This window comes from Limanda limanda, chromosome 7, assembly GCF_963576545.1.
Source record: "Limanda limanda chromosome 7, fLimLim1.1, whole genome shotgun sequence".
Lineage (NCBI taxonomy): Eukaryota > Metazoa > Chordata > Actinopteri > Pleuronectiformes > Pleuronectidae > Limanda > Limanda limanda.
In genome coordinates this window covers 5,456,358-5,481,776 of record NC_083642.1, presented here as the reverse complement: position 1 = coordinate 5,481,776, position 25,419 = coordinate 5,456,358, and the positions used below count along the sequence as shown (strand labels likewise).

At 44.1% G+C, this 25,419-nt stretch overlaps 1 protein-coding gene across 1 annotated transcript in view; it reads left to right on the top strand.

Annotated features, from left to right (window-relative positions):
* The window catches only part of magi3a (membrane associated guanylate kinase, WW and PDZ domain containing 3a), a 109,317-nt gene that overhangs the window by 52,838 nt on the left and 31,060 nt on the right, over positions 1 to 25,419 (top strand). Inside the window, exons 2-3 of the mRNA XM_061074164.1 lie at positions 13,984 to 14,100; positions 18,281 to 18,400. Coding sequence (XP_060930147.1) covers positions 13,984 to 14,100; positions 18,281 to 18,400 — 237 coding nt within the window. The remainder of the gene's footprint in view (positions 1 to 13,983; positions 14,101 to 18,280; positions 18,401 to 25,419) is intronic.

Genomic DNA, 25,419 nt, shown 5'->3' with positions numbered 1-25,419 from the left:
GCTGCAGAATGACATCTCTATGGAGACAGTGGCACCGTTAAGTGGCATAAAGAAAATTGAAATGCCAATAAGTCATTCACAGCTTTGCCTCTTTCATTTTGCAAAATATTAGTTTCTCTCGTAAAAAAATATATTTTCTTTCTCCAAAAAATGGACTTGAATCTATCATAAAAAACATATGTATACAAATTATCGTTTTCCTCGCAGGGAGGTTTTAAAGAGAAGCAAACTACTTCAACACAACAACAAGTTTGTTCAGGTCTGAAGATGAAAGATAACAAAAATATCTAGAGCAAACATAGATATGTTTTTTGGATTTTGATGAAACAAATTAGTCAAGTACAAGAAAAAGAAAAGAGCCGTACTCTGGTCTCTGAAATCCTGGAGATGCAGAAGCGTTGCCTCTAAACCAGAAGTTGATTGACACCAGCACAAAGGAGCCGAAGTAACCAGTAAACACAAATCTCTCTTATGCCGTCACAGGCCTCATTTCTAACAACCTGCCAACGTGGCTGGAAGGTTTGGTAACTGTAACTTACGGCAAACCAAAGCACCCGTGTCTGGTGCCAATGGTAATTTTACACCCTCACAGGAAGTTGCCCTCAGTCCATGTTTGGCATTAGACACAGAAGTAAAGATCTAAAAACCACACTGAGTGATGCTGGGACTCCCTGAAGGCCTGCTCCTCGTCGAGCTTTGATTTCTGCCCCGAACAATCAAACACACAAAAATAATGAAAAACAGATTAATTGTCAAACTCCTTCATCTTTTCTCGTGGGTATAGAAATATATCCCAGATTTTTAAAACTCAGATTTCCTGTGTTTGTTCGTCTCTCTCTGCTTCGTTCTCTTCTCCTTCCACTTGTTTTTTTTTTATAGCATTTTCAGTCAAATGAGAGCAGAGTTGTTTCATTGCAGAGCAGGAAGACGCTGTTCCACGTTAAGAGAGGACAACGCTTTCAGCTGTCAGGAGAAAACCTGAGTGTGTGTTTGTGTGTGTTTGTGTGTGTGTGTGTACGTCTGTGGAGCACAAAGGAGGAGAGGAATGTTTGTCTCTGAATTCATGGCAGCACACCTCCAAACTCTGAAAAACAGGCACCGGAGTTCTCATGCTACATATGGAGCCGTATTGAATCTGCATCAATGCAATACACAAACATTTTATCTTTCATCTTCCTCTCTCGCTGCTTCTCTGTTTCCTCCCTTCCTCCCACTCTAACGTGATAAGAGTGTGTGTTGTTTACTGCATTTTGTGTCACGTTTCCTTATTACCCCTCCACCAAGGAGGTTATGTTTTCACCCCCGTCCACGTGTTTGTTGGTTGGTTTGTATGTTTGTTTGATTGTAAGCGAGATTACACAAAAACAACAAAACGGATTTCCACGACACTTGAGGGAAGGATGCAGTATAGTTCAGGGAAGAACCCTTTAAATTATGGATTTTGATGGAAAAACCAGGCACATCAAGGGACTGGTATCTACGGTTGATCGAATTCAAGCGGCCTGTCGGGCCCAGGCAGAGGTTTGCACTCGACTGAGAGCCAATCTGGTTTCCCGACACGACAGCACATCTCCGGTCTATCAGAAAACAATTATAACACAAACAATTATCGCGGAGTGTGTCACTGGGAGCGAGCCAATATGTGTGTGCTCGGGGTTGATCGTGTCCTCGAAGCAATTAAAGGACATTTCAATATAACACGGAGGTCCCACATCGTTAGTCTGTCGAGCTGGCGTTTGGGTATTTTGGGTTCGATGCTGCTGAGCTGAAATAGACCGACTCGCAGATGTGACTCACCCCTGAGCCTCATTCTTTGCTCATGATTGAACCCACCCTGCTCTTTAAGGGTAACCTCTCAGCGGGGGGGCAGAGGCAGTGACGAATCCTTTTGTTTGTTTCTGTGTGTGTGTGTGTGTTTGTGTGACTGAATGCCAGTATAAATGAGAGCGAGTCTCAGTGAGTCAGCTGGAACGGACACACATGGAACGAATCACTCGGACAAAATCCCGACAACCCACCCAACCCCCCCCCGCCACGATGGAAGGCTGCAGCGAGCTATCTCTCTGACATCATACTAATAACAAAGACCTAGGGATCAACAGGGAGAAGGCTCGCCTCTATTAAATCAGTTGTGACGGGATCGGTCCCAGAGCAGCGCAGCACCATGACTCAGCACCTCGGGCCGGGTGTCGCTGCGTGCACGGCTCATTCGCCTAATTTTTTCAAGATGCTAATAAGAGCAAGACGCTGCTCGTGCCTTCGCTGCCTTTGGATCATCGTGACATTTGGCTGTGTGCACTTTCCCTTCCTTCTGGATCACTGCACCACACAGGAAGTGGTCTGAATACAAATGTGCAGAGTTCCACTCATGCATCTACGTGTTGTTGCCGCCGCCGTCTGACACTCGAACACGTACACGCAGATGCACTCGGGCTCCACGCTGCAGTGTTTGCATGTGGGGTGTTGGCTCGCCTCAGTCGAACCTCATTCTGTCCGTCTCGTAACAGCGACGAGCTCACAGCTGTTCATTTTAATTCGCTCCACTTCAGCTTCCCCTCCCCTTCCGCAGCCCCCATCCATCAGTCCATCGGTCATGTGGATGAATTATTTATTAAATGTAACTAACGTCTGCTGTGTGCAACTGAAAGAATACAAATTTCCAGTCATCAGAGAGGGAGAGAGCTTGGAAAACAGCTTGAGGTAAATATTCATTCGGCGTTCAGCGGTTGCAGGGAGGTTTTCCCTCGGATTCTCTTCATATCTGCTCCTTGGCGTCTGGCCGCTGAAGCCTTTTCATCTGCGGCGAGTGACTGATGTTGCTGCCCTGTCCTCCCTGGGCATCTGTCCAGCTTAATGAGCAGCGCCTTGTGTGTGCCTTCAAACACTTGGAGATAAATCATGGGCTAAATGTCAGTATCCAGTGGCCAAACCCTGTCCGGAGGCCTCTCTGAGCTCGAGCCATGTACTGTACCTATCCTTGTGCGTGTGATCTCAGAGATGTGTGGAGCACAATGTCACATGCACACCAGCACGTTGTCGTTTGAGAACGTATCGACTCACACGGCTGAAGTTCACAGTTCTCCAGAGTGTTAGAGCTGCTGAAACTGAGAAGTTTGGAAAAGCTTCTGGCTTTAGTTTAAAAACTTAGTTTAAAAACTCCGGGGCTGCATTTCAGTCTGAACATAGCCTTCGCTTATACATCTGTCTCATATTAAATGATCCCCTTCTGGAAGAAAACAACCAGTGTAGAACACAACATGGATCATCGATTACAAGCATTGCCGACCCTGTTGTCTTTTCCAACAGCTGTTGTGCATTTTACAAAGATACAACTAACAACCGAACACGCATTGTCCAGTGTACTTGTGTGGTCATGTGATATATGTTTTAAAACGTGTTGGAGTGGACTGGGATTCAAACTGGAATGGAACCGAAATGCTGGTGTGGACAGAGATTATTTTAGTTTCAAACTAAAACATAGAGTAGATGTAGCCTGAGTGTAACACACATCGACATCTCCCAGTCAGAGGGATGATATGTGGGCATGAGGCTGAGCTGTCTGAGGTCCAGCTCGCTGACTCGTCTCTCTGATAGCGAAGTATCCTGTGAGGCAGCCAGGAGCTCCACCACATGATGGATGCATGTAATGTAGGAGAGCGGGTTCTTTTCCTGCACACCATCCCTGCCCGACTTCCTGGAGATGGACGATAGGAATCTGCTCTTCACCATGAGTGTGAAAAATAGCAGATACACCTTTCCCTCCACCTGGAATGTAATATTATTGCTGCTCCCGGTGGTGACAGCACCCGTTGAAATGGAAGAGGAGTGACCTCTGTGGTGATGGAATGTTGATTACCTGCAGAGGTTATAATGGTTTAAGTATATTGTTTTTCTTGACAAAACTCCTAGTTGTTTGGTAGCTTTGATGGAGTTTGCACATGTTGTCAAACAACTGCAGAGTAATTACTGGATTGTTCATCTTTTTTCATCACCTCAAGGACGTCTCATTTTTTTTTGGTTAAAGATTGAGTGTGAAACTTCATTCTTTATTTTGGAAACAGCAGTTTATAAAACAATCTCATCTCAAGGTTGAGTCATTAGCTCACCTGGAGCCGTTTCCTCCATATTACAAAATCTTCTTCGGCAGATTGATTTCTCCCCTGGAAGTTATAGAAGATGGGAATTTGAACATCAAACATTTTCAATGACAACTGGGCAAAGTTGCCTGAGAATGATTGTGTGATATGAGCAAAAGCACTAGACTAGATGCACGTTTTTTTGGTTTTCATTGATTTCCCAGAGAATAATTCATGGCTCTTCATTTAAAAAAAGGCGTATCTATGGGACTGATATCCATGAATGTGTGCAATACCCTGGTTGGGTAGAGTAAAGTCTTGTGTACAGTCCTGTATATCCTGTGGGTATATTCCTATATCAGTTAAATATTTTTATTATCATTTAAAGATGCCAAAAGAGCCTGTGAAGCCTCACATTTGCTGAGTCAGTCTAAAAACATCCGTCAGAATAGAAACATAGGTAAGTCTGTGTATTATAAAAGAACCCTCACCACTAGAAGCTGGGGTTTTCATTTTTGAATAGGTGCAATAATTAATCCTGTAATCAATTATTCAACTAACTGTTCCAACAAGGATGTATGCAAATACAGCTCTGGTGTGTGCCCATGTCAGCACGGGGGCTATTTGAAGAAGTGTGTGAGTCAAAGATGGAGGCAGCATCTGGGTCGGCCCGGCAACACGAGATGCACACATCAAATCAGCCACTGCAGCTCCTCGGGCCGCGCGTTCAAATACACAAGGCCTTCTGCTCGGTTTTGTACATTATTAGCAGATGTTGCCTAAAACACCACTGCTGACGTCTCATGTGTCAAGAGAGCAAACGCGTGTCACACACTCTGGAAATCTCTCTTGTTTTCACAGCTTACATGCATTCTTCTACTCTTTGTGCTGAATACGTTGCTTGTGTGTATATATGGATGTGTGTGTGTGTGTGTGCATGTGTGTAAGAGAGAGATAGGGAGGCAAAAAAAGGTTAGAGAGACTGTGGTGTCCCCTGGGGTTCTGTGTGATGCATCGGGCGACATATTGTCAGTGACAGGCCAAGTTATTGAGGCTAAGGGTGCATTACTTTACTGGCTCTGCAGAACCGTAATCCACGGGGCTGCAGAAGCTGCTCTGGAGTTTTTCTGTTAGTGAGAAATCAAACTGTGGCACAGTTGGGGGTGAGGAGGGGGTATTCTACCAACTTAGAGAAAAAACTGTATTATTTTCCACCGTACGTCTGTTGTTGATATGATGGTGTCTTTAAAGACCTAGTGTCTTTTATGTTTGAATCCTTCCATGCGGCTGATCTCCGTCTGATCATTTGCCCGATCTCTCACCACGTCACTTCTCCCGTCCTCTCTGATTCACTAATGAGAGTGAAACCTTTTGTCTCTTTCTCCATTTGACCGGAGGTAAAGATCCCTCCTCATCATGGAGATGAGGCAAAAAAAAGATACTTCCGCTCTTTGGTCCGTCCCTCGTTCAGTCTCTGTGTGTGAGTGCACATGCTCTCATGCTGCGTTAGTGGATATATATTTGTGTTTGTCCATGTGTGAGTGACAGTCGGAGAAACTATAGCAACGGCAAACAGCAGCAGGCTTTTGATGATGCACAGGACAGAAGGAAGCTCCTGAGGAAAGGAGGAAATCAGCCTCAGAGGCTGAAGTGCACACACACAGAGCCATACTCCTCCCAACCTAAACTCTGCACCATTATGCTTGTATGTTTTTATCCAATCATTTCATCTGGTCTGTTTGCTTCAGGAGGCTGCTAACCACGGAGGTTTAAAGCTCTGCAGTTTAGAGTGGATCAGAGCTGCTGGGATATTGGTGTCTAGCGACGAAAGAGAAACTGGTAGCCTTAAAAAAAGGGTGAACAAGCCTAAAGATACCTTGTTAAAAATATTGCTCTTTTCATCCTCCCTCTTATGGTTTCTCTATTTCTCCTTCTGCTTTCCCTGCTGCCTGCTCTTAATACTTTGAACGCATGTTCAAGCACTGCCCTCAGCATCAGCTAACAACAGAGGTTTGCATGGCTTTTTAAAGCCTGTGCTGGTTTATTAGAGTCTGAATCGCAAATTGTGCACTATGGGATTAGAGCATGCTTCTGTACTTAACTCTACACTGCAGCAGAACGTACCACAGAAGGAATGACGTGAATAAAGCTGCAACCAGACATCAAATATTCTCCTGAAATCTGTATTTCTGGCTGTGTCTGAGAATCACGAATGTCCGAGTCAGTTGCTCCAGACAAATCTCCAGAGCCAGGAACTCTGCAGACTAAAAACTGAAAAATCTGAGATTCCAAACATCTCAGGATGAAACAGAGGATCGATATTAGTAGAAGACGCCAACTTGGAAAGACAGGCAGATTCAAAAGCTTTTAGCAATTAAGGCTTTTGTCAGCTCAGCTATATTACAAATTTTCTGGTCATCAAGAAAGACAACTTAAGGTAACATCCTCTGGGAATATGAATGTTTTTACTAAATGCCAATCCACCTTGTAAATATTTCACTCGATAAGGAAAGGAATCAGTGAGTTTTCTGCTTTCGGTCCCAAACTGAAGCTCATTGGATGGAGCGTCTACTGAGCTACACTGGAGGCAGCAGACTGCAGAGAAGATAGCAGAGCTCGAGGAAGCAGTCGGACACGGATACTGGGCAAAGGAGAAGTTAACGTCATGATCTGTCAGTCTGCTCCACATCACAGGATCCAGACAGGAGAGAGGAGAAGCCCCCCCTGCTCAGGATGTCTGCAGCCACAGCTCAGGATCCAACCGAGACCGAGCAAACAAAGGAGGCTCGACCGAAGCTTTATTTTATTATTGAAGGAGACATGTCGTGTTTTTTTCAGTGTCTGTGGTGAAGGGAGCTCTTCTCTCCCACAGAATTCACTGAAGCTCCTGAAACGGTTCATCAGGAACCTTCTGCACCGGCCCAAACTAACAAAATTGTCCACTAACCAGAGGGTCGGGGTTCGAACCCCAAGCTCTCACTGTCTGCAAGTTAACTTGGGCAAAATGACCAAATTGCCCCTGACAATTATGCTGACATGAATAGAAAAGCGCTGTATAAATGTGTGTGTAAATGGGTGAATGTGACTTGTAATGTAAAGAGCTTTAAGTTTTCGATAAGTGCAGAAAAGCACATATACAGTCCGTCTCCCAATTAAAGGGACAGCTGAGCCCGACATGTCCTATGTGCACTGTGCATTGAGTTGAGCTGAATTGAATTGAAGGAGCTTCTGAACAGAGGAGCTGCTAGGGACGGGAATCGGCAGGGACCTCCCGATACGATACTATCACGATACTTAGGTGGCGATACTATAAGTATTGCGATTCTGTAAGTATTGCGATTCGATATTACGATTTCCTGGGATTTCTTTTGGTTATTTTTTTTTTTAAATACTGGACCATGGAAAAATGTTGAATCATACCTTCAAATACAACAGTCAAATTCACTTAGAGCTTTATAATTTTAATTTCAAATATTAACATTAACCTGATGACTGCCGGGCAGCCAATAGAGAAAATAAATAAAAATGTGCCCTATTATTGTATAGCCCCTGTCAACTGCACACAAACTGACAGATTAAGAAATGTATGCCACTTAGGCTACTTTTAAACAATAAATAAAAGGTAAATTAAATAGAGTGAATAAAAGTTTACTTAAAATATAAACTTTGAAATAAACAAAAAGTAGGCTTTTGCTGTTTGCATGTAGGCAATGCAAAGCCAGTGCTTGGGTATGTTTAGATTTTTGTGCAAAAACAAGAGCTGGCCTTTTTTTTTTTAAATCGATTTGGGAGGCAGCATGTCGATTTCAAATCGTCATTCACAAGAATCGCGATTTGTAACTGAATCGATTTCCCCCCCCCCCCCCCCATCCCTAGGAGCTGCAGCATTGATGAGGAAAGTGATTGTGTTTGAAAGGATTTCCTTTTAAAAGAATAAATGCTAGATACTTGATATCAACACAGTGACTGGGGAGAACATGGTACCTTGAACGAATGTGATCCCCCTCTGTGCTGGTAATCATTTATTATTCCCACCTACACATTGGCTGGATGCTTGTATACACACATACTCCCATGTATCAACAGAATAGGTGAGTGCTGCTGTTAAATAAGCCAAGAACGCACCGAGCCAGATTCATCTCAAACATGAAACTAATGGATATTTAGTGCAGTCGGCCAACAATAGCAGCCAAACCCTCCGCAGCCAAGGATATATATCTGTGATCGCTGAGTGCGGTGGGACACCAGCTCTGTCTCTGGCAAAATGCACTGATGATGATTATCATGACGACGGTAATAAGCTCGCAACATTAAGCCAGGACGCAATGAAGAGCAAGACCATTCCTCTCAATTGTCTGCTTCAAGAGTTGATGGTGCTGTTGTGCCAGCGGTGCAGGGATAAGGCCACTGAGCTCAAAATAGCAACAGTAAGAGTCACTTCTCCTCTAGAACGTCATCCCTCGCTGGGTTATATATAGGAACTTGATCCTCATGGCTTGTGATATTTGCAAATGTAAAAAAATTGCTGTAGACAAAAGGTTTTTCTCTGAATTAAAAACGCAAGCTGGGTGCAGTTGGCAAAGGGAGTTTATTGGATGAGAAGGTGTTCAGACTGGTCATTAGCTGCTTTATTGCCGAAACACCCAGCCTGTGCAGACTGACCTTCTATTGACATGCGGTCTCACTAATTGGATTTCAAGAGGGATGCCTCTAACCTGAGAGGTGATCGGGCCCATTGATTTCCTTCATGTTACATTTTTCATCCTAAAGCTCAGCTCCGTCCTTAATTAATCTCTGGGGCTCTGCAGCCACTAATTGACTTCACACTGACTCCTTTTTGCCGACCAATTACAGCCCTCAGCTTTAACAGGGGCCCTAATAGCAACAGGACTTGTCTTAGATAGGAAAACGCTCTGCTCGTCTTTCCCTGTTTCAAGGACATTTTACAGGGGAGGGGTGCAGGCGACTTCGGACCACCTGCACTCCCATTGAACACCAGCAGGGGTTTGTTTGATGAGACCACTGGCGGCAGGATCGTTGCTTCTCTGGAGAAAATACAAGTCATGACAGAATTGTTGAGCTCATTTGTCTCTGGCAGTTACAGAGTGTCCCTGCGATGACAATAGACTCTTCCCTCTGTCTACCTGTCGCACAGAAGGAGGCGCTGACTGCATTGTGTTGACCCAAGTTGTCAAAGGAGTCTAACGAGGTGGTAATTAGCAGATGTGCAAATTTCCTCATCAGACGCCGACTGACACCCCTGCAGGTAACACCTCTGCATTGCTTCAAATTTAGGAAAAAGCAGGGTACCTTTTGAAAGCCTGGTGTGATTTAACTGCCTGTTTACTTTCTGCCGCAGTAAATATCTGTGCTGCGATTGTTTTGGCCCCCTCCGGTGAAGTGAGGACACGCCGCTGTGCCAAGAAATGAGCTGAGCTGCAAGGATTTAGGGAGGGACGGGTGATTTTGCTTTCTGCAGAAGGTTCTTGTGCCCAAATCGTGAGGCACCAAGATTGATGGTTTCACCTCAGCTCGGAGTGTTCAGGCTTATTTGCCAAAAAATTGCTGCATTAGCCGTTGACAGATTGTCAGGAAGCCGGAGCTCATGAGCACGAATAGGGACATGTTGTTATGGATGGTGTTGTTGGTGTGTTGGTCTACGTCTGGCAGGGATTCCTATAAAACATAAAGATATTTATGCTTCCCAGAGGATGAAGCCTATTGGCTGTACAGTTTCCCTGAGGTTCTTCTCCGACTCCAGTTTCTCATTTGTCTGTGTGACTCACATTTAGCTCAAAGCATCAAGTTTGTTACCTCTGCAAAGCAAATTGTGTGTTTTCCCCTGTCAGTTGGTTTGTCGGTTTGATTTAAAGACGGATTACGCGAAAACTATTACAAATCACCATGAAACTTGGACGGGATGTGGTTTAACATTGTGAGATGAGACATTTAGTGGCATTTTCACTGATTTCCCAGGGAACTATTAATGGGTCTTGGTTGAAAAAGCAATCATGCACATTTAGGGAACTTATATCTATGAGTGTGTGTGTGAATTTAATGCGGCTTGATTGACTTTAAGGAGACTATCGGGCCTTGTTGGAGATATTCACTCTACAGAGAAAAATGCTGCTCTGTGCTAATAAGCCTGTTTTAATTGGACTGAAGGTCGTATCCGCTCGTTTGTCTGATAAACAACTTGTTTCTCAGTGAAAGAGTTTTTTGCAAAGCACCTGAGTGGCTTTGACACCAGCAGCTGAAACTACCAGATGGTGAAGTGAGCTGAGAGAAGCTGTTTCCCATCGGAGACTCCAACACGTACGTGTCCTGGGAACGATGGAGGGATGACGGGCAGCAGCACGTGCTTTCTTTCCATTTGTGTGGGATAGAAATACAGAAATAAAGTTCTGGTTGTGCTAGTACATCCCACACTGCATGTTTTCTTTTTCTAACCTGCAGATCTTTCATTATTGAGCAAAGTAAATCCTCTCCTCCTCCGTATGTGCAGACGCTGAATACTAAAAGCAGCTCTAGACGGCACCAGAGCGAGGGTTGTTATTTTTTTTATTTGCCTTTATCTTCACTGATCTGAGAAGCAGAAGGCGACAAGTAGCTGCTGCACACGCCACTTGAAAGCAGAGGTGGGAGACAACAGAGGGTTAAGTGGATGGCGGTGATTGAAAGAAGAAGGGGGGGGGGTGGTAGATAGCTGTTCAGCAGAGGCAAACAGTCAGAGATGGAGCAACAGAATAAAGATGAAAGAACAGGAGGAGAGAGGTGGAGTGAGTTTCCATCAATGCATCATCATTACACCCCCCCACCCCCTTTCTCCACTCTTCCCTCGCTCCATCCCTCTGTTTTTAATGATTCTCCATCCCCGAGCGCCCCCCCCCCCCCCCCCCCCCCTTGTGTGAGAGAGAGAGTGTCTAATAGTTAGATGACAAGGCACAAAGGCTTCCATTGTGCCCCTGCATGCCTCGTGCTACTACACCAGCCTGGCAGGGCCATTGATGCTCCGCCTTGTAACCGAGTGGGAAGCCGAGAGTCGCTGCCCCCCCCACCTCCCCCTCCCGCTCTCCCTTTTCTCTCCGTCTCTGGCGATATGATGCAGCACGCTAACACAACCTGACAGCCGGGGCCACAAAGACGACCCTGTTGGAAGCACTTGAGTGGGAGTTTGCTTTGGGCAGGGGAGGTGATTTGCATGTGTTTGTGTGTGTGTGTGTGAGTGTGTGTGTGTGTGTGAGTGTGTGTGTGTGTGAGTGTGTGAGTGTGTGAGTGTGTGTGAGTGTGTATGACAAGAAATATTTAGTTGACCCAGTGGCGTGTCCTTTTCCCTTCAACCTGTAACAATTTATTCCCTTTGTTGTCTTTCATTGAAACCAGCTCATCCTTCAGGGCAGTAAATCGATACTTTAGGAAATGGTACTGGTGCCAGAATCGATTCCTGTTTGAGTTTTCTTGTTGAATATTATTCTATTTACTTCCACCTTATTATTCCAACTTCCGATGCTGTACGTGTGAATCTGAGCCATAGTTTCGGTGTTTGTCTGTTTGTTTTAAATGTTTGTTTGTATTCTTTAATATAACCCCTGTAAAATATATATTTGTGTGTGGTGATGTTTCTGTTGCCTGTAAATACAGCAGCTGTTTTGAAGGATTTGCAGAATCACTCGACCCCCCCCCCCCCCCCCCTAACATGGGAACCATCCCGACACGGTTGGAGCGAGTGGCTACGTGCCGTAAATTGCCTGTGTGTTTTTTTTTTTTCCCGTGTCTCACAGCTTCTGGGAACGAGCACCGCAGGCTCGTGGCTTTTTCTCTAAGTTCCGACCCGTAGCCAGACCCGGCTTTTGTTTCCTTTGACATAAATTCCATTCGCATTTATTGTGCCAGTAAAAAAAAAAAAGTTACATAACGTAAGAGACGTGCTTCTCTTGGCCGGGCCCATCGCTTGTACCGCTGCCCGTGCTGCAGTTACTGTTTCAGCTTGATGCAGAGAGAGGGGGGGGGAGAAGCGTGGAATTAGCTTGTGTGTGTTGGTGCTTGCCTGAAGAGCAAAAAAAAACCCAAAGTACCCAATAACGATAAAACACTCACTAAGCAAGAAACTCCAATCGCCTTTAATGAAAAATATTTTCAGCAGCACTTTTGGCAGATGTTAAAGGCAAGGGGGGGGGGGAACGGGGAACGGGGGGGAATCAACCCCCTTAAACAGTCCCAGCGGTAGTCAACGAATTCCCTCAGGGGCTGAAAGAGAGAGAACGTCATTTCATTTACAACATTTTTGAATTAGGTCGTCAGTGGCTTTTCATTCCCAGTCCGTCCCTCAGCACTTCCTGCTGGAAATGAGCCGCATGAAGAAACATTGTGGGAGCGTCGGTGGGTAGAAGTCTCGCTGAGGGTGGGATGCGTCAGGTGCTCGGCTCTTTAAGACTTTCATCACGTTCACTGTGGGAATATGTTTTGCTGTATGATTACTTTTTTATTCTGTATCCTGTCAATCATTTAAACAACTACACAGAGAGAGAGAGAAACACAATCTATAATGATGAAGTTGAATGATTGAGGTGTCACACATAAAGTTTCCTTTAACCTCGATACGTCTCAAACTGACTGATGTTGCTCGTGGAAGCTTGAGAGGAGAAAATCTGCTCATATTCACAATTTTGAGTTGTTGAATTACTTGTAAAGGTTCAGAAATCACTTCACTCTCCTCAAAGGGTCCATTGCTGCAGCTCCTCTTTTCAGCCAGTGTCTGAAACACTTGGTTTTAGCTGCCGTCTCGCTGGAGAAGTATTTTATAAGCTGTTCCAGGAGCTTCAGTGTTTTCTGACGGGGAGTGAAGCTCCTTTCACTTTGCATTTTGAAACCTTGCAGAACTTCTTCACACACACAAACAATCCTGTGACACATTGGAGAAAAGGGAAAAACTGAAAGAGCATCACGTGTCTCCTTGTGACGCAGAGTTTGACGTGACCCACAGACCGGCTTCTGCTGTTAATTTGATTTGTCAACATTCTTCGATCTGGAGAAGATCTACGGGATCGTAACACTTGCGTCAGAGACTCTGAACATCGATTGGCCGATTCGAGCTGTGATTCACAAAAACATGAAAGAACGTGTGACTGGAGTTGTTGTTGTTGTTGTTGTAGCAGCAGCTCTGATAACTGGCTTGTGTTTCATGGAGCCTGCAGCTTTGAGGAGAGAGAGCTCTGGCTGTTGATGCCCACGGTGCAACTGACATCGTATTCAAATCTCATCCGAGGAACTCACAGCTGGAGTCCAAACACCAGGAAACTCTCTGTGTTCCTTCCTTCTCTCTTTATCTCTCTCCTTCCTCTGTCTGATATTCTGTCGCTCCAAGGAGAATGGTATATTTCCCTCCTCTTTGAGATGACTCTGCAGCACTGCACTTCCTTTCACTTTGCTTGTGCTGCTGTTCTTCTCGAGAAGCAACACTCCCTACGTTTTGTGTTCCTCTTTGTCGTGGAGTTAACGCAACTATAGTGCAGCGCTTGTTGTAAACCTGCTTGTTTGTTATTGATGCTGGTTGCAGCTTTTCAGACTTAAACTTTAGAAGTTTATCAATTGTGAACATATCACGTGTCCAAATCGCATTGAATTTAACGCTGCACATTCGTTTTCAAGCCACAATCAGCCACAGACAAACAGAGATTTCATTACATAGAAGCCCAATTCGTGTTTAATGTATGCCAGCTTCAAAACGCCATCTCTGCCACCTCAGGAATAATGACTTTCCAGACAAGGATCATTTTAATGTGTAGTTGTTGGTCGGGCGAGTGTGTGGCGAAGGCTTTTGTGAATTTAAAATGTCTTTCTAATTATCTCAGAATCAAATAATCAGCGACTGTCGCCCTGACCCAGATTTTTCTTTTCTCTCTTGCAGGTAAAGTGTTGAATACTGATTTGCGTCACTACCTCAGTCTGCAGTTTCAGAAGGGCTCCCTGGACCACAAGCTCCAGCAGGTGATCAGGGACAACCTGTACCTGCGCACCATCCCCTGTGAGTAGCCTCCACAACCGCCGCCCCCCCCTCTCTCTCCTCTGACCCCCAGAGTCTCACCTCTTCTTACCCGAAGAACAACTTGCACCGTTCTATATTTAACTCGCCTTCGTTTCCCTTTTAACTAATTTTCCATTCAATTCCCTTCCCTGCTCCTCTGTTCACCAGACAATATGAATTTCTGATTCATGTCGGCTGCGAAACTTTGCTCTTCACTTCATAATCTCGGCATAATTAGAAAAAGCAGCCGGTCTTAGTCTTAATGTCGAAGGGAAAAACCTGAGTAGACTTTCATATGGAAGGCTAGCTTTATCTGCCGTGAGTAAAATATGCTTCGAGACGACAGGGCTTGTAGAAGCTGTGTTGAAATCCAGTGGAATTACACAGTGTCTCCGTTTTTATTTAACTTAGACTGAACATATAAAGTATTGAATTCAGACGGACATTTAATCTCCCGTCCCTGATAAAAGTCAGACCTTGGTTATCCTAGTTATATACATATATATTATAGGAGTGACACAGTGATGGTAAATCTTTTCTTTTTCTCTCTATTCGCCTCCTGCACTGTTTCTTTTAAAGCAGAAGAATAAATAACCAGGGCCGACCAATTTTGTTTTTATACTCGACTGATTTTAAAACAGACACCAAGGCCAACAGGCGGAACTGAAAGAGCAGCTGCAATTCTCTCGGCTGCACCGCTGAGCCGAGGAACGCTTTTCTTTTTTCTACCTTCGCCCCAGACATATTGTTTATTGTCTGTGTAACTCTCACTCTTATTTCTCACATTTTGCAATGACGGTCAGTCATTTTAATGAAATACTGAAGTTTCACTTAATTCTGGCATTGAGATATATTTGATCGATGATTTTTATCATTGTCTCATGCATATTATGTGGCCAGCCCTGAAACATCATAATTTACAAAAAATGAATAGGAACTGAAAAAAGCCAAATGGAAGCAGAAACTAGATTAGCAGCATTAATAACAAAACTAATCAAACAAATAACATCCTGAAGTTTTTTCAGAGATTTTAAAACAAAGGTAGCAGAATTCTGTAAAGCATTCAAATGAAAAGACATAAATACATTTCGTTCTGTCATTGTCGGTGCATTTATTGACTTTCCAAAAGGCATTTCACCTGATATATGTTTTTAATAAGGACAATACAGAAAGAATGTGATTCCTAAAGATTTACAGTGTAAAACACGACATGACCCCTCAGTGACCCGTGTAAAACACATGGGTCTCGATAGGGATCTTTGGGGCTGATTGTGATACTGATGTTAGGGAGTAAAAAGTTAAATATTTAAATAGAGATTGATGATTAAAACAGTTAAACCTTTATAATAAATATCTATAAATGTAAATCAAATGGAAATGTAACAAAATATATAGAAAATAGTAAATTATAAACATAATTTCACCTTTTTCTTCAGTGTTTAGTCTTTAAAATAAAAGTTTCAATGTTGGTGCATATCTGCTGATACCAATATGGCTGATAAAGGCACATATGGCTGTTTTCTTTTCAATTTGTTTGTTGGGCTCACGTTAAAACCAGTAACATATCAGTGTGTCATTGTTGAGCTCCGTTTCCTCCCATCATCTCAAAAACAGTTGTTAAAGTATTTCATATTATGGTGTATTTACTCAACATTTAAGTCGCCATGCAAGATTCACAGACTTGCTCCGTGCACATCCCATGCGAGTCGCAGCCGTCTGGCCTCAGCAGCTCAACATATGTGCCCTGTCCACTCCAGTGTGCCAGTGGCTTATCACAGCAGGCTGAGCCCCAGTGACCCTGCACGGAGCTGGAATGGCCTCTGCAACACGATGCCTGCCGCTCATTACAGCGGCCCGAGTGGCTTCTAAGAGTGAGAGAAGCATGACGTCAGTCCTGGCTTCATTAAGCGTCAATCTCGCCTCCAACAAAAGACGACGCCAAGAGTCAAGGGCACCACAAAATCCTCAAAGCTCGGTCAGATCTCGACCCAGGCTGCCTCTCTCCTTCCCTGGGCATTATTATCCATCAGGATGCTGCAATCAGCTCCACCGGTCTCATTACAGGATAAATAACAAAGAAGATAATTGTGGAAATTAAAAAAAAAATGCTGAAGGTTTTAAATCATAAGCACTAAAAGTAAATTGTAAAAAAAATGCCTCCAGCATGAGATTATGCCTCATTGATTTAATATCAATATCTCATTTATCCACAGTGGCCTTTAAATCTCATAAATAAAGAGCCAGTGAGGCTCAAGAAATGAATGGGGGTGTTACAATGTCCAGGATGGCAAGTGCCAGGGATTCGATCCTGAGTTTCTCAAGGCCGCAAACATCATGCTTCTTTTTGTACATGTTACATAATCGGTCCATGTTGCAGAGGGTATATATATATAGAATATAGATATACGGCCACTAGCGTTTCAGCTTTTAATTGATGTACACACACATGCCCACAACTGTGAATGCACACAACAGCGTGGGCTACATGCGTGGGCTACATGCGGACCTACCACATGGCTTCAGCGCACGACCATGACCTTTTTGTCTTTCACAACTCTCTCACCTCTCCGAGTTATTTTACTGCAGCGATTGTGACATCAGATGATAAACATCCACTGTGGAGAGAACTTAAACTGTGAAGGTGGGAAAACTGACAGAGAGCCGTCAGGTAAAGTAGCCGAATAAACAACACAAAGCTAAATAACCACATTTCCCTAATCCTTCATCCAAAAACAAGCTCATCTTCCCGTCCGCTGTGGCCACGCCTGGTCTCCTCTGACTGCTCCGTTTGACACAATGAGAGATAGAGTCTGCTACAGACCGAGCTGTTTCAGATGTGATGGCTCATACTGACGTCAGCGTGGATGTTGACACAGAGAGAAACTAGGAAAGGGGGTTTGGGTTCCTGGTTCCTATTAAATTCCCCCCCCGTGCCTGCAGTGCAGCCAGAGAACATTTCAGGCTGAGGTTCTGTAAAAGCTCTGATTACATGTAAGGTGACGGTTAGTAGAGGCTGCATGTTTTTTAAGGTCTCACAGAGAACATCAACAATGCAAAACATGACACTGTCTTGAAGCAGTTGCAGCTGTTAAGGCAGATTATTATTTAATGGCCGGGAGTAGAAATTGCGGTGCAGCTCCTCGCTCCTGGAACGGAAGCGTGTTTTTAAAAAAGGGAGGAAAAGAGAAAAAGTTAATATTTTAGGAGAGAATAAAAAGTTAAAACCCTTGAGCTAATAGGACAACTGCCGCTCTGAGATCCTCTCGGACGCAGAGAACGACTGACCTCGACCAGGCTGCCGGCCTGAAGGAGACAACACACTGTAAAACATGACTTTCACTTTGACCTTGGAGAGTTAAGGCTGATTTATGATGATCCCTCTCAATCCCTGATACAAGCGGTACGGCTCTAATCTGCAATGTTACCAGAAAGGACTCAAACAGCGACGGTGCTCTGGACCCAAAAGTTAATTATGTGAATCACAAATTCATTGTTTGGTTTATTGGCTGTGTGGATTTCCCAGAAAACATCTGGTGTGGTCATTATTTCTAGTTGAGCAACATTAGAGTCCCAAGCCACCGTTAAGTTAAACTGCATTATGTTGCCGTGGAAACAAAACTGCGTGAGATTCGATGGAAATAAAGAATAAACACAGTGAATAGATGCAGGTATAAAAATAGTGCAGTTATTCAATAAATGTGCAGACGGTCAACAGGTCGTCCATTCAACGCAGCTCCTGAAAGCCATGTTCTCTAATCCTCTTCACTTTGTTATTTATTATTTAATATTTACATTGATATAGCTTTTTAATTGCCTTCTTGGGGATAAAGGTTATGCGCCTGTACACAGAATTTAAAAGTAAATGTGTGCGATTAAAGTTCTGTTCATTGTCATCATCATCAGTTACACTTCGGCTCTGACAGCTGTGCTGCCGTGCGGAGGATATTTCTCCCTCTGTTTCTTATTTGAATAATGAATCTGCAGCTTTGTGGCCCCGGCTCTGTTGCCTATTCATGATGCAGATAGAGATTCTCCCCTGTGTGCTGTGTTTGGACTGGAATCACATCCCTGTGGGCATGTCGGAGACAGTGTCACGTACCGCTCCTCCGTCAGTGAACGGCTCATTCCACTCGTCTGCTTGTTCCCTCCCTCCCGACTTAAACTGTGTCGTTATCGGCAGGTACCACTCGGCAGCCCAGAGAGGGGGAGGTTCCTGGTGTGGACTACAATTTCATCAGTGTGGGGGAGTTCCGCGAGCTGGAGGAGAGTGGACTGCTGCTGGAGAGCGGCACCTACGATGGTAAGTCTCAAAACTTCATGTGTGAGGAAAGTGCACAGACCAGTTATATGAAGGTGGGGAAACAAATGTTAAAAAAGTAATTGGAGTCAGTATTTATTACCCAATGGACTCCAGCCCCCCTGCAATGTTTATGGATGAATGGATAGACTGATTGATTGATTGATTGATTGATCACCCTTCTGAAAACATGTTAAATATACTTTATAATGGCCTGGAATAACTTTCACTATATTATTCCCGGGGCTGGATATTAAAGAGGGATTCTTGTATTTTTCACGCTGGGCCCATGTTAATAGATGTGAGCGTATAAATGACTAATACTTAATGACACTGTTAAAATTGGTCCAGTAGATCGTCTCTGCAAAAATATCTAATGGGGCAACTATGACAGTCCAATAAATGTCCACTAATGGTGCTTTTTTTTTCCACCAATGAAAGGCTCAATTTTTGTTATTCTAGGTCTTTACTAAGACTGTACCTGTTTCAAAGTAAAAGCACTCCTCCATACCTGCCACCTCAATCCGTTCATCTTTTTAAGGCTTTTATTGTGAAATATTTGCAGGATATAAACTAAGTTTTATTCAAGGTAATACACTGGTCATACCAGAGCCGATCAGTGATGCACCCAGTGTGACCCTTGCCTTTTTAAAGGTTGAATTAAAAATACCATAACAGAAAAGTTAATTACCAAAGAACGAGAACAAGTGACCATGAATAACTTAATATTATGTTACGGGGACATTTCATCATCTCAGTCCACCCTGGAGACCTGCAGCCCCCCCGATGCCCTGGCCATTAGGTCTCTTGTGATTCTGTTGAGCCGTGTGTCGCGTAGGTCGCCAGGGGAAGTCAACACATCGCCCGTGTCATCAAACCGACACCGTAAATGTGACAGGACTGGAGATAGTGTCCTTCTTCGTGCAGCGACAGACACGTAAGAGCTCCCCCTCGTCTGCCCTCTGTCCCACATCCTGCGCTGAGAGACCGGCCCTCCGACCCCGAGCCTGGGAACCAGTCGGCTGGATGAATAATGGATCTGCGCTGCCCTCAGCTGCTTAATGCAACTCAGGCCAGTCTGGCACAGTTTCATAAATCCCCAGAGAGTTAATCATTAATGACTTTTGAACCACTCAGACTTTTGAGTCTCCAAAGATAAATAAAAAATCTCACACACGTGTACAGACCGACGCGTGGATGCAGGAAAAGAGCGGCAGCCTATTTAATGAAGGATTACATCATCTCAAAAAAGTTGAGGACGTACTGAGTTAGAGCTTTACATCACATGAAACTTTTTTTTATGGGTTCGGTGTTTCCACTTTTTATGTCCTTTGAACTAAACTGAACTTTAAGAATCAAGAGCTCAGGGAAAACCCAGTTCCTTCCTGCAGCTTGTCATCATGTATCTCACTCCACCACGAGATGCCTTCAGCTTCTTCAGTGCACATTGGATTCTGTCTGAACGAGTCCTTACTCCACCGTACATGTATCTGGTTGAACGGAAACATCGACCTGGGCCACCATTTTCACCACTGGGGCTAAACCTCGGCTCGTTGCAGCCACGTTAATCTGCAACCGAGAACGATTCTCTCTCCCGGCGCTTGGCTGGAGCCAATAACTGAGCCGATGAGTGTTTCCAGCGAGCGGTTGTCATATCACTCACCAATGATAGAAAGTCAAGTCGAAGAAGAGCAGAGAAAATCCTCAGCGTTTGTTTGAAATCGCATCTCGGTATACAAGCAGTAGAGTTTGGCTCAACCAGCACCGGATTGGTCGAGGACGTTTAACCAGCACAACAATAAAAGCAAAGATTGCTTCACCAGGTTTTGTTTTGCAGAGAGATGAAAGTGTCGGGGTGTGAGTAATACTTGTTGCCCCGGCTGTGTCGAAACTCTCAAAAAAGTGTGATTTGTTTTGCTTGAGCGTGTGTGACTGTATGTGAATTAGGGCATATCCAATTTTCTACCCCTCACTGTGGAGGAACCAGCGGAGGAAACAGTCACATGAATCATTCATGATGGAGACAGGGGGCAGAAATGGGCGAGAGCGAATTTCAAGAAAAGCAGGTGTTGAGAATCCCAGTCGGCAGCAGACTCACGAGTCGATGCAGTGTTGTATTAACTGGGATGTTTTACTGCTGAACCCAATTTGTGCTGATCATTTATTTTCTTTCTTCTCCTTATGTACATGTCATTATACTCCACGACATGTTTTCCTTTCTCGTTGTCTAATAAAAGGCCAGAATAGATCAGGATTTAATATTTGTGGAACTACATTGGCTCCACCTTATGGATGCACATCAAGTTTTTCCTTCTTCAGATCTAATTTCTATCACTAATCAATTAATCAATCAGTCAATTATTTGTAGAGCAACTATCAAACACACTAGCGTTATTCAAATAGGCCGATGAGCCGAGAATGGACGAAAAATAAAAACTCTGACGAGGAAAAACCTAAAATTACAATACAAACTATTTTATAAAAGTACAATAAATAGGAGAAGTAATAGTCAATCAAATGGGATGAAGGCTTCATCCACACTACAACCTTTTCACTTGCCGTCTGTTTGATTCTTATCGGTCCCAACTCGACTACATGTGCTTGTGTTTCTAATGTACGGCCCTGGAAAGCTCCACCTTGTACAAGAAAAGAAATCCCTGCTCTTCCTTTTCACCATTGTTGTTCCTCCTTTGTAGTATTTTCCGTACCTAAGCAACCGACTGCAAGTAGACAATCTGCTTCCTGTTCACACCGGCACGCACATGCCCAGTGGACGTGGACGTGAGCTGCATTTTTCAGGTGTGTTAGTAATGACGGAGAGTGTTCATCGCTGTAGTGTTAATAGCTGCAGCCTGAGTCCGTTCTCTTTCATGTAACCTGTATCCTCGTATTCAGGGGATTTCTGTTCACAGGTCGCTATAAACAACAGTTCACTGTGTGGATCTGTAATAGCTGTGAAGATACTGACATAACAAACCGCCTGTGTCTCATGGTCAGTGGCGTCCTCTCAGTGGAACACAGGTGATCAGGATCCACGGCGTGAGTCTATTTGGATATGTAGGTTAAAATACTCTCTGGTAACGTTACACAGCCTGAACTCGTCTCTTTTCTCCCCGATGCATCAAGCATCAATAAACTGCTTCTGCTTGAGATGATTTTCCATCACAGGCGTGGGAAACATAACCTTGATTAAATGTTGATTAAAGGATGCAGAGGAAATAACACAGAACATGCACACAAACAGTAAATCACGGAAAGGAAAAAGAAGATCTGTCATAGATAAGGTAACGGTTCTTTCATTGCCTCTTAAGCTTTCTGTTTGTCGTGTGGTCGGACGAAGTTGATGAAATCCCTCTTGGATTTTTACTGGGAAAGCGATAACCACTCGCTGGACCACCTTGTCTACAACCATTTTATAATTGAAGTGGCCAAAAAGAGACGTCGGTGATTAAGAAGCACCTCAGCCTTTCTGGACTGCGCTGCTGATAAACACATGAATTAGATTAGTGTTGTTTGCGCTCAGGTCCAAGAAATGAAAGCTGAGACTTAAAGTGGAAGAGCAATAAATGGAGTGATAACATAGGAGGGATTAGGATGAATGACAGCAGCTCAATATATATGAAATAAGGATGAGAGTAAAGATTGGAACGGTGTGTAATTTATAGTGGGTGTCACTGCACAGACTGAGGAGATGACCATAAACTGGAAAAGGAAGTTTATTTATGTGAGGGAGGTCATCGACAGTGGATTGTGAAGCTGTGCATCTTTCACAGACACACACACACACACACACACAGACACACACGTGCCGAGGGAGTAGAGGAATGAAGGGTTGACAAGGTTGGCTTGTGAAGAGTGAGCATCCATGCCAAGCAGCCACAAGACGGCTTCACCCGAGGCAGCGGTGAGGTCTGGGCAGACTGGGCACTGCCCGAGAGTGGAGGTCCGTCCTCCATGATTAATGAGGGTCTGCGACTGTCGGGGGGGGGGGGGTGGGCGAGTTCAGAGAGCCAGAGAGATAAACGCGGAGTGAGGCCGGGGGCCGGAGAGGGAGGAGGGAGGAGATCGTGAGGACCGCGAGCCAGAGCATAAACCCCCTCGGAGAGATTTTCCCAAGCTTTTCACAACATAAGGGACGTCTCCAGTTTCCATTTGTGTTTGAAAACACGGCCGCAAAAACCGTTGGCTTGCATTTCACATGGCTGAACGAGCGTGAACGCATGAATCTGAGTTCTCTGCTGCTCTCGTCGTAGCTCAGGAGGAGTTTTTTTTTTTTTTTTTTTTTAAACTATGCAGTGACGTGTGGAGAGGTTATGTCTCGCTGCGGATGAAACCCGAGTCACAGTTGTACTCACATTTTATTCAGATTCTCACGATTTGGAGATGAGACACGATGACAGCTGCTGACTCAAACAGATGGCGTGACATCAACACACACACACACACACACACACACACACACACATTCTTTCTCAGCCATAAACACACACAGCCTTCGTGGGGTCTCTGCGGGCACAGAAGCCTTTAACTGGAAGCGAGTTAAAAAAATGAAAGAAATGTTCCCAGTTACTTGGAACTACTTCTCACTGGCAGCCATCACGACTGAGCATGTGTAAAAGGAGCGAGTGTAATTCACTGACAGCGCCAAGCAAGCAAGCGTCGGCCCCGGCTGTTGAAATGAAAAGGGCTTCGCTTTGCACTGTCCACCCACCACTTTCTCAAAGATGCAAAACAAAGAAAGGAGCTTTAATGTAGTAACACTACTTTGCTGAAATCCTCAGCCCTGCGTGTGCACTGCTCTTGATGCTTTCAACTTCAACACAACTGGTGCTTGTCGTTTTGCCACCGCGTGAAAAAGGATGACGACACCAAATGTTGAATTTTCCACCCGGGAATATTTGTATCTTGACTTGAGAAGCGTTAAACTGTGATAGTAAATCGTCTGAGATGGAAAAAACAAAGCTCAGGATTAATGTGCTGAAGCTCTAAGTTGCATTCGCTCATCCAGACCAGTGTTTTTGTCCAAGAAGTCAAAGTATGTTTGTTTAACAAAAGCAGAAACATGCTGCCTTTGTATGTCATCCTCACATCGGTCATCCTGAAATGTCCCAAAGAAAAGGAGGCGTCGGCATATGGACACGTGGGTGGCTTGCAAGCCGTGGACATTTTAGTTTGGCCGTTTTGCAGAAAGAAAGCAAACATCAACAAAATAAAATTATCACTAACTACTAGCGTGCTTTCACAGACGCACTGAGGGGAAAAGGGAGAATCTACTTGCTTCAACCGTGCCTGACAACAACCGACCAAAGTATCTGACATGTCAGAAATTCATTCATTTGATTGCACTGCCGTGTACACAACAAATGACAAAGCTGAAAAAACGTCGTATGACTCATAATCGGGCTGAACGGCTCAACACGAATCTGGCCTCTAAAAGGTCGAGCAGCAAACCAACAGAGATTTATATTTAAACTCTCCAACAGTTTTTCCTCAGTCTACATTTTGCTTGTGTGTCTCATAAATGCTCAAGTAGCTGAATCGGTTGTGAGTGGGCGACCTGCGGCACATCATAGAATCCCTGGGTCAGAAGAATTGATCCATCGTTGTGGGAAGATTTATTCCTTCCTAGATCTGACTCTGACATTCACTCTCATCTGATCTGCGGCTTGTTGTTTCGTTAAAAGCAGCAGCAGCTCTGATTTGTGGATTCACATCCCAACAGTTGTCTGTGTGAGCCACACACACAGTCATGGGGAGCTGAAGGCACGGTGGCTCCCAGGCTTTTTTTTTTTTATTCTTCCTCCTATTCTCTTCCCCCCCGATAATGAACAGCCCATTAATCCAAGGGTGGTAATTACGCTGGAAGTATGTGGTGGTCACTCTGACATCGTTAGGGTATCATTCAGTATTTGTCCTCGCCTCCCAAAACGAGAAGTCTTTGTCCTGATAATTAAACATTGGACTTGTTAATGAGGCAGAAACACTGAATCCATCAGGACCATGTAGAGCTCAGATCTGTGTTTTCTCTCTCTCTCTCTCAGACCATTAGTTGTTAGAGAAAGCGTAAAGGGAGCAGAGTCCATCTTAACAACCAGGGAGATGCTACAATTGTTGTCAGGCAGCTACAGCTACAGGAAGATTAATGAATGTTATTATAATGTCTGGTGAGATCAGATTTATGAGATACTCAGAGTGTGATGTTTCCTGGTTTGTCCCTCCGTCCCATTCTTGTAAACACGCCATCATAAGAAGGGTCAAAGGTCAAGGGGACCTCACTCAACACGTTATTTTGCCTTGTGGATGCAACGTCTTCGGAACAGCTCCAGAGAATCCTTTCAAATTAGGTACAAATGATCGTTAAGACTCACAGATGAGCCAATTAGAATATGGTGAAAAAAGGTCAAAGGTCACTGGGACATTCCAAAACATGTTTTTGGTCTTTTGAACGTGATGTCTCTCAATTTTCAAGGATTAACTGATTCTATTTGAGCTGTCAAAGGTCACAGTGACCTGAAAATAGATGTAGACTGAAACTGCACTGGTTGGAAGAGGCATGCAACCACAAGGCAGGAGTTGTAGTTCAGTAAGTGGTGGAGGTTTGAGGGAGAAAAATGCACAATTTGCCCCGTTTTGGAAGTGAAAACAGAGACTAAAACATTGTGTAAAACCTAGTTGTGACAGAGTGAACCCTGCAGGGATACAGGGAAGAACAGATTCCACTGAATAGGGAAACATTCTGGGTGCAGCTGTGGTGCAGTCAGTTAAGAGGCCGGCTTTTTTTAACAGGAAACCTCAAACCTCGTAATCCACCGTGACCTACTTGTTCTGTTCAGTTTGGAATTTCTCTTTTTGCAAACAACATGTATCCAGTCAATAGAGAATGTAACTTCTAACACAAGCTCACGTTTAAGTAAGAGCTCATCGTTCTGTATCGTTTAAACCTTTTCAGAACTCGCTGCCAAGCTGCACTACTTCGATTGGACCAAATATTGAACTGACACAATATGTTTGTTGACTAATGA